The sequence below is a fragment of the Triplophysa rosa genome, linkage group LG10, assembly GCF_024868665.1.
Source record: "Triplophysa rosa linkage group LG10, Trosa_1v2, whole genome shotgun sequence".
NCBI lineage: Eukaryota > Metazoa > Chordata > Actinopteri > Cypriniformes > Nemacheilidae > Triplophysa > Triplophysa rosa.
Window position 1 is genome coordinate 17,373,100 of NC_079899.1, and position 13,414 is coordinate 17,386,513.

General features: G+C 40.1%; 1 protein-coding gene across 1 annotated transcript; it reads right to left on the reverse strand.

Moving 5' to 3' along the window:
* Nucleotides 1–123: 123 nt before the first annotated feature.
* On the reverse strand, nucleotides 124–11,745 carry rlf (RLF zinc finger). The gene is made up of 8 exons (XM_057343388.1): nucleotides 11,405–11,745; nucleotides 7,275–7,429; nucleotides 7,013–7,094; nucleotides 6,757–6,892; nucleotides 6,381–6,583; nucleotides 5,699–5,835; nucleotides 5,391–5,532; nucleotides 124–5,256 (listed from the first exon to the last, which is right to left on the reverse strand). The coding sequence occupies exons 1-8, from the start codon at nucleotides 11,615–11,617 to the stop codon at nucleotides 310–312; spliced, it is 6,015 nt and encodes a 2,004-aa protein (XP_057199371.1). The 5' UTR covers nucleotides 11,618–11,745; the 3' UTR covers nucleotides 124–309.
* Between the last annotated feature and the right edge of the window lie 1,669 nt (nucleotides 11,746–13,414).

Genomic DNA, 13,414 nt, shown 5'->3' on the forward strand with positions numbered 1-13,414 from the left:
ACCCTGTTTAATTAGCGATTAATAAATTTATTTGCAACGCTAAATGTGTTGTTCTTTCTAGATGCTCATACATACAGACTGTCAAGTACGAAACCACAAAATATACAGAAATGACAGAAAATACATTTTCAAAAGCTCTTTTTTATTTGACCATTTTTTTACATTTATAAACATTTACAACTTTATCAAGGTACCTAACCCTGTGAGCAAAGAAAAAAAATCGTATCAACAATATAAAAAATACTATGAAAGTCTCTCAAATGAAAAAGGTGGGCTAGAGTTTTAACTGCCTTAGTGCCAAGCAGCATCTTATACTTTCGTTTCAGACGGTAGGAGATCAAGCATAGAAGCAGAGGACTTGGGTCTTTCCAGAACCACCACAGGCTTCAAAAACTGAAGCTGTTTAATAGCTTGGTCACCACAGCCCCTTAAAGCCCTCTCCAATATGAGGCGGAGATTCTGAATGGATGTACAATCTCCTTTAGAGATCAAATGTCTTAGAGGTGACGACCGAAACCTGCGGCTCCGCGAGATTGCAGCTCCGCTTCGATTGTTCTCCTTGACCGAGCAGCTCCGCCGGAAACAATCTCGTCGACGTGGTGGATCAGGTTTGAGGCAAGGAGTAGTAACAACTGCAGTCCACTGCCTGTCAAATTTGATCTCCTCTTCCTTCTCCTTAATAAACTTTAAGAACGACGACTCAAAGCCCATCGGTTTGTAAGTCCCGATGTCAAAAGCTTGTGAAGCTAAACTGTGAGTTAAGGGATCCTTTGAGATTGGCGAATGAGGGGCCACGGGTGGTGGTTCGGAAAGTTCATTCTTCCATCTGAGGGGCTGCCGAGTTGGGTTGGGAACTGATATGGAAACAGCGGAGGGAATGTTAACAGTTTTATTACAATTGTCTTTACCAGAGGTTTCTACTGAATTGTCATCAACAGCTATTCTGAGAGTAGAGGGTGGAGACAGGTCAAGCAGTGGAGGGCGTATAAGGGGAGGCGCTGTTAACTCTGACTTTTCTTTGTGGCTTCCACCCTCCTCCGAAATGAGCTCTTCAGGATGCCCACTTGATTCTCCATAGAGCAAGTCATCCGCAGCAATTAGAAAACCGCTGTCAGGACATGGCTCTCCTGAAATCCCGATCGCATCCTGACCCATTGATTCGGTTTTGATTGAATGGAGGCTCATAGGCAGTGACGGGCCACCTGGAGTTGGCGGCTCGGACTGATACTCCATTTTGAGGACACCGCTTGGAATCCTTGTTAAGTCGGGAATGGCAGACACTGCAGATTTCTTCTGTATAATCTCATCTAGCTGTTCAGTAGTGTAACACAACTTGTCCGCATTGTCCATCAACTGTTTGCGTGACAATTTGTGACACCTGATGTAATGTCGATGCAGACTACTCATCCTCGTCACCACTGAGTCACAGTTCTGTACCATGCAAGGGAAGGCCGCAGGCAGGCAGCGATCTTGGCACATCTGCAATGCCTCCTCATGTGCTCGATAGACAATTTGATCAAATGCATTTTTTCTTGGGGATTTCGGTTGTGCAGGTGCTTCATCCGTCTCCTCTGCCGATTCTTTAGAGGGTTCGAAGTTCTCAGACTTCGTAATTGTTGGATCCTCTTGGCAGAACCTCAAAGACTGCCTGGGAGGTGAGTCTTTTGACTGTTGGGAGGGGGGTGAGATGATCAGCTTTGTTTGGCATCCACTATTCGACTCATCTTTTTTAGGGTTACTTTGAAGTCGCACAACAAGGGAATCAGATGGATCACAATGTCGATAAAACACACGTTTGTTATAGCTTGGCTTAAACTCAGAGTCAGGAGATTGGTTCTGGTGAAACTGACTTGTGTGACGCAAGAGGCTGCTGTTGAGATGGTAGGACTGGTTGCAGTTAGCATAGGTACACTTAAACATCGGTATGGGCTCCTCCGACGTAGCCATCTGTTTTTTTGAAGAATAAAATTCCTGGCTGAGGTTGTGCTCTTTGCGGTAGTGACGAGTAAGACTAGAGTAGTGGCTGAACTGCTTACCGCATCCTTTTTGATCGCACGGGAAGCACAATTGTGAGTGGTTATAGTGATGTACAAACTGAAGGTGTCTCGCAAGACTTTTTCTAGCGGAGAAGGCAGCTTTGCAGTTTTTGTGTACGCAGTGAAATGATTTGTTGTATTTATTGAGGATGTAGCTCAGATTTCCCTTTGTCCCCGGGCGGCTACTTCCCCTAACATCAAATGTTGCGTTACCTTCCGAAGTGACCTGCTCCTGCGTTGATGAACTGTCACTGCTCTCCGGCCGTGTCTTCTCAGTCTTAACTTGGCCGTTTTTCCTACCTACTTGGCTCTCTCGTTTTTGGCACCTCTGTTGCGAAATGTGATTGTCACTTCTTTGGGCTTTAACCTCAACCATCTTTAAAGACTGTGAGGACGACTTTTTTTTTTTCGATGAGGACAACACGGGTGCTTTTCCACCCAGATTCCCTTTAAATGTGCAGCTCATCTGTGCAACAATAGCTTTTTTAATGTGATGGATATTTATATAGTGAATTTTAAGTTGTTTCTTGTTTTTGTAGTTCTTGGAGCAGAGATGGCACTTGAAAGGCCTGAATGTCTGTGACTTAAACACTTCCATCTGTTTAACAACTTCCTCAGAATAGCCATGAATCTTAATATAGTGGTGCCTTAAAGAATGACTTGCAACACTCTGGTATTGGCATGATTTGGCCTCACAGGTGTAAGGTTTTGTTGTGGCCTGCACAAGAAACTCGCTCTGCGATTGATCCTGCTGCGACACCTTATCTTTACTGTTATCAGGGGTTTCAGAAGGTTTGAATGTTTCCGACTTAACCACCTTCATCTGTTTAACATCCTCCTCAGAGTAATGATGAACTTTAATATAGTGCTGCATTAGAGTGCAAATGGAAACACTTTGGTAGGAGCAGCTTTCAGCTTCACATGTGTAAGGCTTGGTTGCAGGCTGATCATGTTGTTCCTCCTGCTTCTCCTTAACAGAATCTTTTTCATCATCAAGCTTTTCTGGAGTCTCCTTGGTTGGGATTCTCTTTGAATCACTAGCTGGTACGTGAGATCTCACCTCAGTTTTGTTGCTTGGTGGTGCTTTGGCAGGTGACTTTACATTCAAGGTAGGGGGGCATACGACCACTGGCAAATTAGAAACTGAAACAGATCTGTGTGAATTACGTCCAACATGTCGTCCACTGGAAGTAAGGCTTAGCTGACTAAAACCTTGCATGATCTCAGATAGTGTTGCACTGAGTTCCACGTTTGAAGGGGTTCTGTCACAATCTAAAGATTCAGCAACAGCTGAAACAGCCTTTTTTTTATTCGATTCCTCTGTAGATGAACTGCTTATAATGCCATTATGGTTATTTTTATGCAATTTATTATCTTGTGACTGAGACTGCTTTGCTTGTACTTTTTTCTTGCACAAGTTATCTTCCTTATTAAATTCGTCTTTATGGGCATTTTTCAAGTGCCTCTGAAGTTCTCTGGCGGTAGTGAAGTTCCTTCCACACCTTTTTAAGCCACAAGTAAATTTTTTGCCATCAAAGCAGACAGCAACACAAGTCAATGTGGCCTTAGATTCACTACATTCCAAGCGTGGCAAAGATAAACTTTTCTGGGCACCGTTTTCTAATTCGGATCCCGTATTATCTCCAACAACTGGCAGCAAAACTTTTCTTTTCACCTTCCTCTGCATCTCAAAGTCTTTCTCAGTGAAAGTGATGCCATGGGTGGTCAAGTGCTTTACAAATTCTTTGCAAGAGTAAAAAAACTGCTTGCACCCTGGACCGGTGCAAGTGTAAGCAGCATCGCGAAAGTGTTGTGCCTCATGGTGGTAGAGCTGCCCGAGGTCACAGTAAGAGATACTACAGCCTTTCAGCTCGCAGCTGTAGGACAAACGAAATCCATGACTTTGTTTATGCAAGACAAGTTCAGTTGTGGTATCGAAACGAGCACTGCATCCAGCCACCACACACATGTAAGGATGCTCTCCATAATGAACCCGCCGGTGCTTGCGATGGTGGTAGGGAGTCATGAAGGTCTTCCTGCAAAAAGTGCACTTCTCCCGACGGTCTTTCATCTCCAGGTAATGTTTTACATTGGGGTCTTCGCTATCATGCTCATTTTTAAGGTGCACACCCAAGTACTTGAAGAGTTTGAAGTTCTTTGAGCAGGCAGTAGCTGGACACTGGTAAACATCACGGTCCTGTAGTTTGAAGTATGTGCTGATGTAGTCAAATGTGATATAGTCATCTTCTACTTGTTTTTTAGGCACACAGGCTGCTTGTTCTAATATATGTTCTAATACAACAGGATCATGGGTGGACTGATAGTACATGGCCAGGGAAGGATCTAAAGGAATCTGACCAGGCTCTAGGTCATCGAAACCATCTTCCTTGAAATCGTTTTTCAGGCTAACAACCTTCTTCTTCACTTTTTTCTTTTTGAAGTGTCGGACCCTTGAGGGCATCTGAATATGTTTTTTTGAGTGTTGCACAAACTCCTGTCTACTTTTGAACTTTTGTAGACAAACAGGGCATGTCCACACATTGTTCTCCACATGTTTTTTAGCATGGTGACAAATTCGTACTTCAACCATTTCTTTATGGCATATCTTGCAGAGAACTTTATACTGCTGCCACTTCATTGACCGCTGAGAGAGAGGTAGTCCAATCTTTTTGTTTAAGACTTCCTGTTTTTTTTCCGTATCCACATTTTCCGCTGTCTGTTCTTGTTCAGCGCTACGGAGTCTATTTATTTCACCCTTATCTTCCTCCTCCGTTCCCACTTGTTCATTTAAAACTGTTTCTAGATTACATTGCTCCTCAGGCACTGCTTCATCCTCCACCTCTTCCTCAGGTTCCTGCCCCAGTAATCCTACGCAATGCCGCTTCAATGTTTTCCAGTCCCAAAATTCAGGGTCAAAGGGCCAGTGTGCTTTCAGAGAGAGTAGCAACTCGCATCGCAAGAAATTTGGAATAATGCTATTCTCCTCATCATATTTTTGATCGGGTTGCGCGTAAAGCTCCTCAAGGATGTCAAAGGCTTCCTGACAGGGACTTAAGAGGAATTCTGTGAGCTGGCAAGCACGTCTCACTTCAAGATCCTCAGGAAGAAGACATGCTACTGTTTTGCAGACCATTGTTCTAGCATCTATATCTTCTTGCCGTGGAAGCCGAAAAGCCTTCACACACAGTTCAACTGATATTGCTAGGCCAAGTTGCATTGCCTGAAAAATACAAAAGAGAAACAGTGAGAAACAGTCTAGCCTACACCAGGGGCAAGTTTATGGTACACACTGTGTTTACACCATAAGGCAACGCTGACCTATAACAACTATAAAAAAATTAATTATGTATTTACCTCTGTCTGAATTACACGAATCAGGAATAGGAGATGGTAGATCGTCTTTGCAATGGCTCCAAACTGAAGGCAGCGTTCAAAAAACGATTCAAGGGACGCATCAATTCTTCTCTGAAGTTTGCTCCAAAGAAGGGTTAACTCCCTGAGAAACACCACAGAAAACAACAGATTTAGACAGACATCAATGGTGATACATCCATGAGGTACTAAACTTTTTGTTATCAGACTTGAAACCACCCCATGTAGTAAAATCGTAGTGAAAACAATGTAATTTCTAAAAACAGGAAAGCATCTAAAAGGTCTCTCACCAGGCGCAATACAAGCTCTCTTGCTGTAGCTGTTGTGTGAAATAGGTGGTGCACAGAATGAAGGCTGTATTCTCATCGCCCTCAGTTTCCATGTTGCAAATAAGATCCAGAACATCCTTACCATCTATTCTACAAATCTGAAATACACAAGGAGAGGTATTTTATACATTTTTTACCAACAACTTCAATCACATCATTCTAAAAGTTACTCATTGAATGTGTATTCTGTAAATCTGTTGTTTACATTTCCCTGACTCTTCTTCTATTGGTCTTCTCCATGCTTTCCTGTAGCTCAGTGGTTAGAGCATGGCACTAACAATGCCAAGGTCATGGGTTCGATCCCAGAGATTGCACATACTTAGAAACAAATGTGTAGTATAATGCAATATAAGTCGCTTTGGATAAAAGCGTCTGCCAAATGTAAAATGTAAATGATCTTTAATACTGAAACTTATTTATTACCAGATTAAATTACCAGATGTTAACATCTTTATAGAAATGCAATAAATTCAAACCTATCAAAAAATTCACTGGAAACACTTTACAAAGGTTTAATTTAACATAATTTTAGCTATTGCATTAAGTACTGTTAACATTGTTCTAAACTAGTTGAAAAGCATTACTGATTCACCAGATGTTGTTCTGGTTATACCCTCTGGTTATAAAAAACAGAGTACCTTACCTCTATAATTGCTTCCTCACTAGGCAACATCTGGCACAGTTGGGTGACAAAGGTTTGGCGAAAGGTGGCCTGGTTGGGCAGGAGGGTGCAGTTAGCACAGGCTTTGTTTAGAATTAGGGCCTTCTCCACCTCCCCTACTTTCTCGAGATGTTTTATCCGCATTTCCATGAAACCCTCTCCCTCCAGAACAAGAAAGTCATTCACTGTTTCAGAAGACAATGATAAGCAAATTACCAATTGCATTTAAATGTTAAAATCTGTTCAAATGTCTGTCTAGAACTCATGGTAGTCTTTCTTTTTTTAAATAAAGGCAATGCTGACAAGTAAAGTATTATGAGCATAATTGATGATATGCGAGCAATATGGTGTTACTCACCCTCATCTGGGTCTGTGGGCTGGCCCGTAAGAAGTGAGACCAGGACAGGGTTATTCCATGCACCACCCTCCCCTGTTATGTTTAGCAAGGCTTGTAGATCTGTACTTCCATACTGCAACATGGCCTCATGAGCTGCCTGTAAATACAGACAAACAGAACACAGATCTTTTTATTCTTAGTCCTTAAGGTTCTGGTTGATTGCAATACGTGAACTCGCACAATCAACGAATCATGAAACCACATTATTTGATCTTACCTGAACTGAGCCATGGAATTGCAGCCAAGCTTCCAAAGGTATTTCATTATGAGGCACTGACAACAACAATTCAAGGCAACTCCTGCAGACGATAACAGAATTTGGAAAACTTTTAATGTTATTGATTCAGTACGCAGGATAGGATTCCCTATTGCCATATTCAGCGATGCAATTTGTGTAAAGTGTTTAAGAAGAAACATAAATTATTGTAACAACAAAGTTATAACATTATACATATTAGCTTCCCAAAATGATCACTCACAATGCAAGTCTTTTTAGCACAAGGGTAACACTGGGAGAATCAGCTGTAAGATGAGGCCTAGCCGCAGCAAAACAGTTGATTGACAGACAGTAGACCTCCAATAGAGCCAATCCATCTTCCACGGAATTCCTGCTCCCGGCAAAGTGCATTAGAGCCTACATTAACAAGGAGAATAAGAAAGATAAAAATAGATTAAAGAGTAAATAATTTGTGATTTTGAAGGTCCTACTTTGGTTTATGGAGTGTCCAACAACACGTTTACGTACATACATGGTGTAAAAACACTTTCATTTTCTAATAATAGGTAGTTATTATTGCCTTACTTCTTGACTGACTCTCAAATGATTCGTTCGGCGATTCATCTGTCTAATCCTCTCCTTCCTGTCAGCCTATTCTGATCTGATTGGTCAGATCTAGTCTGCTGCAGAGTCTAGTCTGCTGTGATTGGTCGCGTGCAGTGTCGCAAATGGAATGTAGGCGGGCATTAAACAGAGTGACGCAAATCTGACCCGGAAATGAAATTAGAACGACAGACGACTCGTTCGTGTGATTTGGAGTCGACTCCTTTTTCCCCAAGCCAATAACTTTGTTATTCATTCACTTCCGGCTTTACAACTTGGCAGACTGCTTACATTCACACACAGCAACATTACACACGGCATGAAATGTAATTTTAAGGACATTGTAATATTTACTCTTTAAAAAAGATAATGTAATAACATACAAACATTAAGCCAATTTCAAAACACAGATATGATGTTATCTGCATTTCATGACGACATCGTAACTGCAATTCATTAATATTCAAAGGCAGATATTAAAACATTCAAACAGTAAAACATTCAGGAATTTTAAAAAGCACAGTAACAACCATACAGTCTTCCTAACAAAGTCTTCACTTACATACAAACTCATATGAATTAGCCTATTTTTAACAGTTGCTAGGCAGTGAAAGATCTGGATAGAAACATACACTTTTCTTGTTTCTTGTTTTATTTCATTTTATTATTCTATTTCATTTATTACAATATTCATCTATCATATGTATTCATTAATTTATTTTATTATTCACTTCTATTCATATTATTTGTTCCTTACTTTCCTGTTGTTTAACCTCGTTGGGAGTTGTATTGTCTCTTATGCTGATATGAGTATCCAATGGTCTCCATCTCAAGGTTCATAATAACGTCATGAGACAATGTTTTGATACTGTAATCTTGAATGGTTAAAAACACATATTGAATCTGTTTCTAGTCAGACGAAGTTTGACAGAGCTTGACTGAACATTAAAGCACAACTGAGATTATTCAATAAATCATTTTTCAGTTTATTTAACATCACTTCGTCTCCTGCCTGCTGTTTTTCCCTTCGGCTCTGTATCTCCCTGGTGGTTGGGTTAAAGTATTGACTCACAACGGAGTTGATATTTCCAGGTTTAATACGTTTCTGACGGAGAGAGATCTAGTGAAACTGGACTCAAATTTTAGATCTAAAAGATCTACAAGCCATATCCCAGAATTGGATCTATCAGCAGATACTAAAGAAAAAGGTGTATGATGGCTGGGGTTATCCTATAAATAATCATTATTACTGGGTTGCAATTGTGTTCTTGTCATCTGATTTTTTTTATTGTAAAGCTTGGTATTTCTAATGTGACGTTAATAAAGTCTCACCAAGTGTTGTGTTGCAGGATCCTGGTTTTTACTACTTATTCGGCTCTTGTAATGTCAAAAATAAACTGACACTTAAGTCTTGTGATCTGATCACCAATAGAGTACACTTTAAATCTTTCTCCAAATCCTCAGGCTCACCTTTCACCTGATCTTTTCCATAGATCTTTTCCTGACTTTAATTTTTCCCTATTTCTTACCCAAATTTTCCCTGTTTCTTATGCCTTGCTTCTAATCCATATTTGTATTTTTTACTGAGGGAATATTACTAAAGTGACGAGAAGTAATAGACCAAATAATCAATTATTTTATTTAGAATTTAGAAAATCCCATCAACATTTATAATTTGGCAAAAGATAATATCAAAGCTTAATGCCAACCACTGGACAAACCCTGGGAGTAATTTTCTAAAAATCTGGCTCTGACACGTTAACATGCAGTTTCTACTACGAGTCTACAGGTGCCCTTAAGGGACCTTTGGAGAAACCCCTGATATCGGAGAAGAAACCATTGACACAAAACTTCCAGAGAACTCCATCTGCGCTGGGGCGCTTTGATTGGACCTTAGGGACTAAAGCAGATGCATCTAGAGCACAGAGCAACCCAAGACAACCTCGTCTTCCCTAATGTACACATTCAAATACATGCAAACAGCCCTCCTTTCACTAGCACAAATCACGAGAACGTTAAATCTCTACGGACGTGTTATTATAGGGAACGAGAGAGGAAATGTCATGCCATATTTAACCTCTCAGACTAAGATTAGGAGAGTTCCCCTCTGGGTAACTGGGTATAACTGTGTAAACCTGATTCAGCTCAAACAGCTGGGGTACTTCCTTCTGAGACTTTCACAGTCTAGAGTGGAGAGAAACTCCTAATGGTTATTCAGTTGTGTAACAGAGTAACCGCTAATGATACAATCATAGTCTAAAAACTAAAGCAACGTATGGCTATTAAACAACTGATTACAAAGGCAAAATGCAATTTGCAGTTTTTGACTTGTCTCAAACTAAAGGTAAGTGTTAACCTCTGGCCTGTTCAAGTAAAACGTTACAAACTATGCAATATTGCAAAGTTAGTAGATGCAAAAGTATTTTAACCACAAAACAAAGATATATCAGTGATTTAGAATAGCACAAGATTTTTATAAGATGGCAAACATGTTTAAACTCTTTTTTGAGTAAAATCTGAGCGCTATAGTGAAAACCGAGACAAAATTCCTTCTTACCTCACAAGCATCTGCACATGCATTTTCATGCTTCATTCAAAATGATTCAGGAGCGGAAAATCTGTGTTGCGCATAATTGGTCATTTGGCATTTTATATTTTTGTCTTTATAGTTCCATTTAAGTGTACACTTGAAGCATGCATAATATGTGCAAACCAATTTATTGACATTATTTATCAAACTAACAAAGAAACTTAAGGCAGGCAGGGTGTGGCATGTGGCACATGTATCAGGACCAACCCCTGACACTCAAACCTCTTCTGGAGAGGTTGCCATAGCAACAATAAACTTAGGGCAAGAGATTGAGTGCACATAAAAGTGCTAATATTGTCAGTTAAAGCTAAACGGATGCTTGCAATGGGATACAATTATTTGCACTTTACCAAATATAACTGCAACACAATTATTAAAAAGATAACTCTTTAAATAAAAAATATGTTATACAACTAAAGATCAATTGTTTCAAATAATGAAAAAAATCATCATACGTATATGCAATGCATGCACATTACAAAATGGTTGAATCGCAATCACATTTGGGATTAAAAGCACAAACTCTTTTCAAACTATTGATTCTTGAAACTAAATACTTCAAGTTGCTACAAAGTTACCAGCACGTATCAAGCCAAACTCACGTACCCAATAGAAATGTTGAGATTAGAAGTGACGCTTGGCAGAGTGGCATCAAAGTTATTAAAGGCCAAGTAACGCTACATGCACAAGATAAACATAACCGAGCCCCACCCCATACTAGCATACTTTACCCCCAAAACTACAAACTGCACACGATATACCCGTTAAAATGATATTACGTAACATATTACATACAAAGGCCGTTTGGAAAGGGCCGTCACGCTCGATTCTTCACAAAATGAAGAATATTACAGCTACCAGTCGCCTGCACCGGGGGCCAAGGGGGGCTGTGTACAGCCTGGCACGTTTTACACGCTAACCAACTCAACCAAATACAGCATGCAATTTGAAATTGCCAACGTGAATATTGCAACGTCTCTATTTATGGTGGTTACTGGTCTCGCGTGCCACCACGATACGCCAACAATAGTTTTATTTTCGCTTGCATGGCTCTCCTAAGCGGCCCACACGTTGAGATAACAAGCATGCTGGTTGCAACCACAACTTGCCTCTGGTCAGCTAACGCGAGCCGCCACAGTCTGAATCGATGCATATAAACACATTTCACACGCGCATGCAACGTTTTTAACGGCACGTACCTGACAGAAGTTATCGCAATACTCGGTAGACGACTGTTCAGAAATGTCTTTCTGCCGAAGCTCGGCCTCGAGTTGCTGAAGGGTGGCTTGGAGACCCTCCATGGCGAAAAATGTGTCCTCGTCGAGCAGGCTTGGTTGGCCGCTCCAGTCGAGCTCCGCTTCTGCGTTCTCATCCGCCATGTTCACTGGCAGCCACGGCGCGTACGCACACATACAGTCATGTGACGCTGGTGAAGGGCCTCTTGATCCTGAGCTTGCTCAGGAAGGACTCCCCCTACACGAGACACACACACACACACACACACACACACACACACACACACACACACACACGCACACAACTGACCTGGTTTGTTTCTTTACCTGCATTGTAAATGTACAATGCATTGTAAATTACAAATGCATTTTGTTATTTCAACATTTTTTTAGATATTACTATTATGTATAAATTGTTACCATAAGAACATTTGCTGTTTTTAATTTTGTTTTGTTAAATGCATTTTGATATTTCAACAATTTAAAATGAACAAAATATATATTTTTATTTTACAGTCTTTTAGATATAACTATTATGTATAAATTGTTACCATAAGAACATTTGCTGATTTTGTTTTGTTATGATAAAATATTTTAGACCTTCAATAACGATATACTAGCTTCCATCTGGGAACAATAAGGAACCCAGGCAAAAAAGACAATGAACAATTAAACCTTATACTTGTGTTTCTATTCCCTTATATCCCTCTTTTTTGTAAAGCAGTGTTGTTGGTTAGATGTGTCTATAACGTTTCTTATTTCTGTTTTCGTCTTTTTTATTTTCTAAATCTTTGTTACTGTTGTTATTATGTTTTGTATTTAATCTTTCATTGTTGTGTGAATTGATCTGTTTATCTTATCGAGGTACAAACTATGTGCTATAAAAAACTATCTATAGGAACCATTTTATTGAGGGTACAGTATATTGTGAATATACACTAATTGTGAATACAATCTATGATTGTTAAACGATATGTAACCTATTTGTTTTCTCTAATTTCACGATTAGATTAAATATGTTATTATATAGTATTAAACGGGTCATATGGCGCGAATACGTGTTTTTCTGTGTCTTTGGTGTATTATAAGTTGCCCATGCATGTATTAGACACGTAAAATTGCAAAAATTAAAGTGTCGGAAAAAAAGATGCATTCTATCTAAAAGCAAATGCTCACCCAGACCTGCCTGAAACGCCTCGTGTAACCACACCCCCACAAATCTAAGTCAGTTCGTGGTATGATTTGACTAAGACCGCCCAAATGTATACTAGTAAGTTGGGGGTACCTGTCAGTACAATTGCTTTAGAACCTGGGGCATGTTCAAGCTCAAACCGGTGCGCAACGTTTTGCTACGGTTTCCGGGTTGAATGACATGTTTCCTGGAAACGGTTTGCAAAGGGGTTTGAGATGTTTTCTCTTGTTTGGTGTCAGCAATCAGCAGCAACATGTGTATGACCCACGCGGTATTAAAGAGACAGCTCGCACAATGGGAAGTAAAGTTGTTTACAAATGTGTCTGCTGCAGCTCGGTACCCAACAATTGAAGATATTAGAATACATGTATTTTACAGTATTAAACACGCATTTATGCCGATTTCATCAGGCTCCGAAAATTCTTCAAAAAGAACTCAAAGAATGGCCTTCTCAGCTGCCATAGTTCAACTCATGCGTCATCACAACAGGGTGTTCAATCGCACCACCGTTTCCGTTTAAAAAACGTTTTGAAACGTTTTGTCGGGGCTGAACGCAGCCCTGATGTTCCAAATATGGTATGAAGCGTTACATTTCCGTCACACGCTTGCAGTATTCGACCAATCACTACGCACTGGTTAACTGGCCAATCATAGCACACCTCGCCTTTAAAAAAAAGAATCTGCGCGTTTCAGAGATACACATTGCATTACATCTAAAACAAACGATAATATTCGTTTGACGGGTACATTTTTTGATAAAAATCCAAATTAATTAATTGATT

Excerpts from the sequence above, each read along its gene's own strand:
- rlf (XM_057343388.1), bottom strand. The coding sequence starts at position 11,617 with ATGTGTGCGTACGCGCCGTGGCTGCCAGTGAACATGGCGGATGAGAAC. Across the intron at positions 7,095-7,274 it reads GTGCTAAAAAGACTTGCATT|GAGTTGCCTTGAATTGTTGT; the intron begins GTGAGTGATCAT and ends TATCGTCTGCAG. Across the intron at positions 5,533-5,698 it reads GAGAGCTTGTATTGCGCCTG|GGAGTTAACCCTTCTTTGGA; the intron begins GTGAGAGACCTT and ends GGTGTTTCTCAG.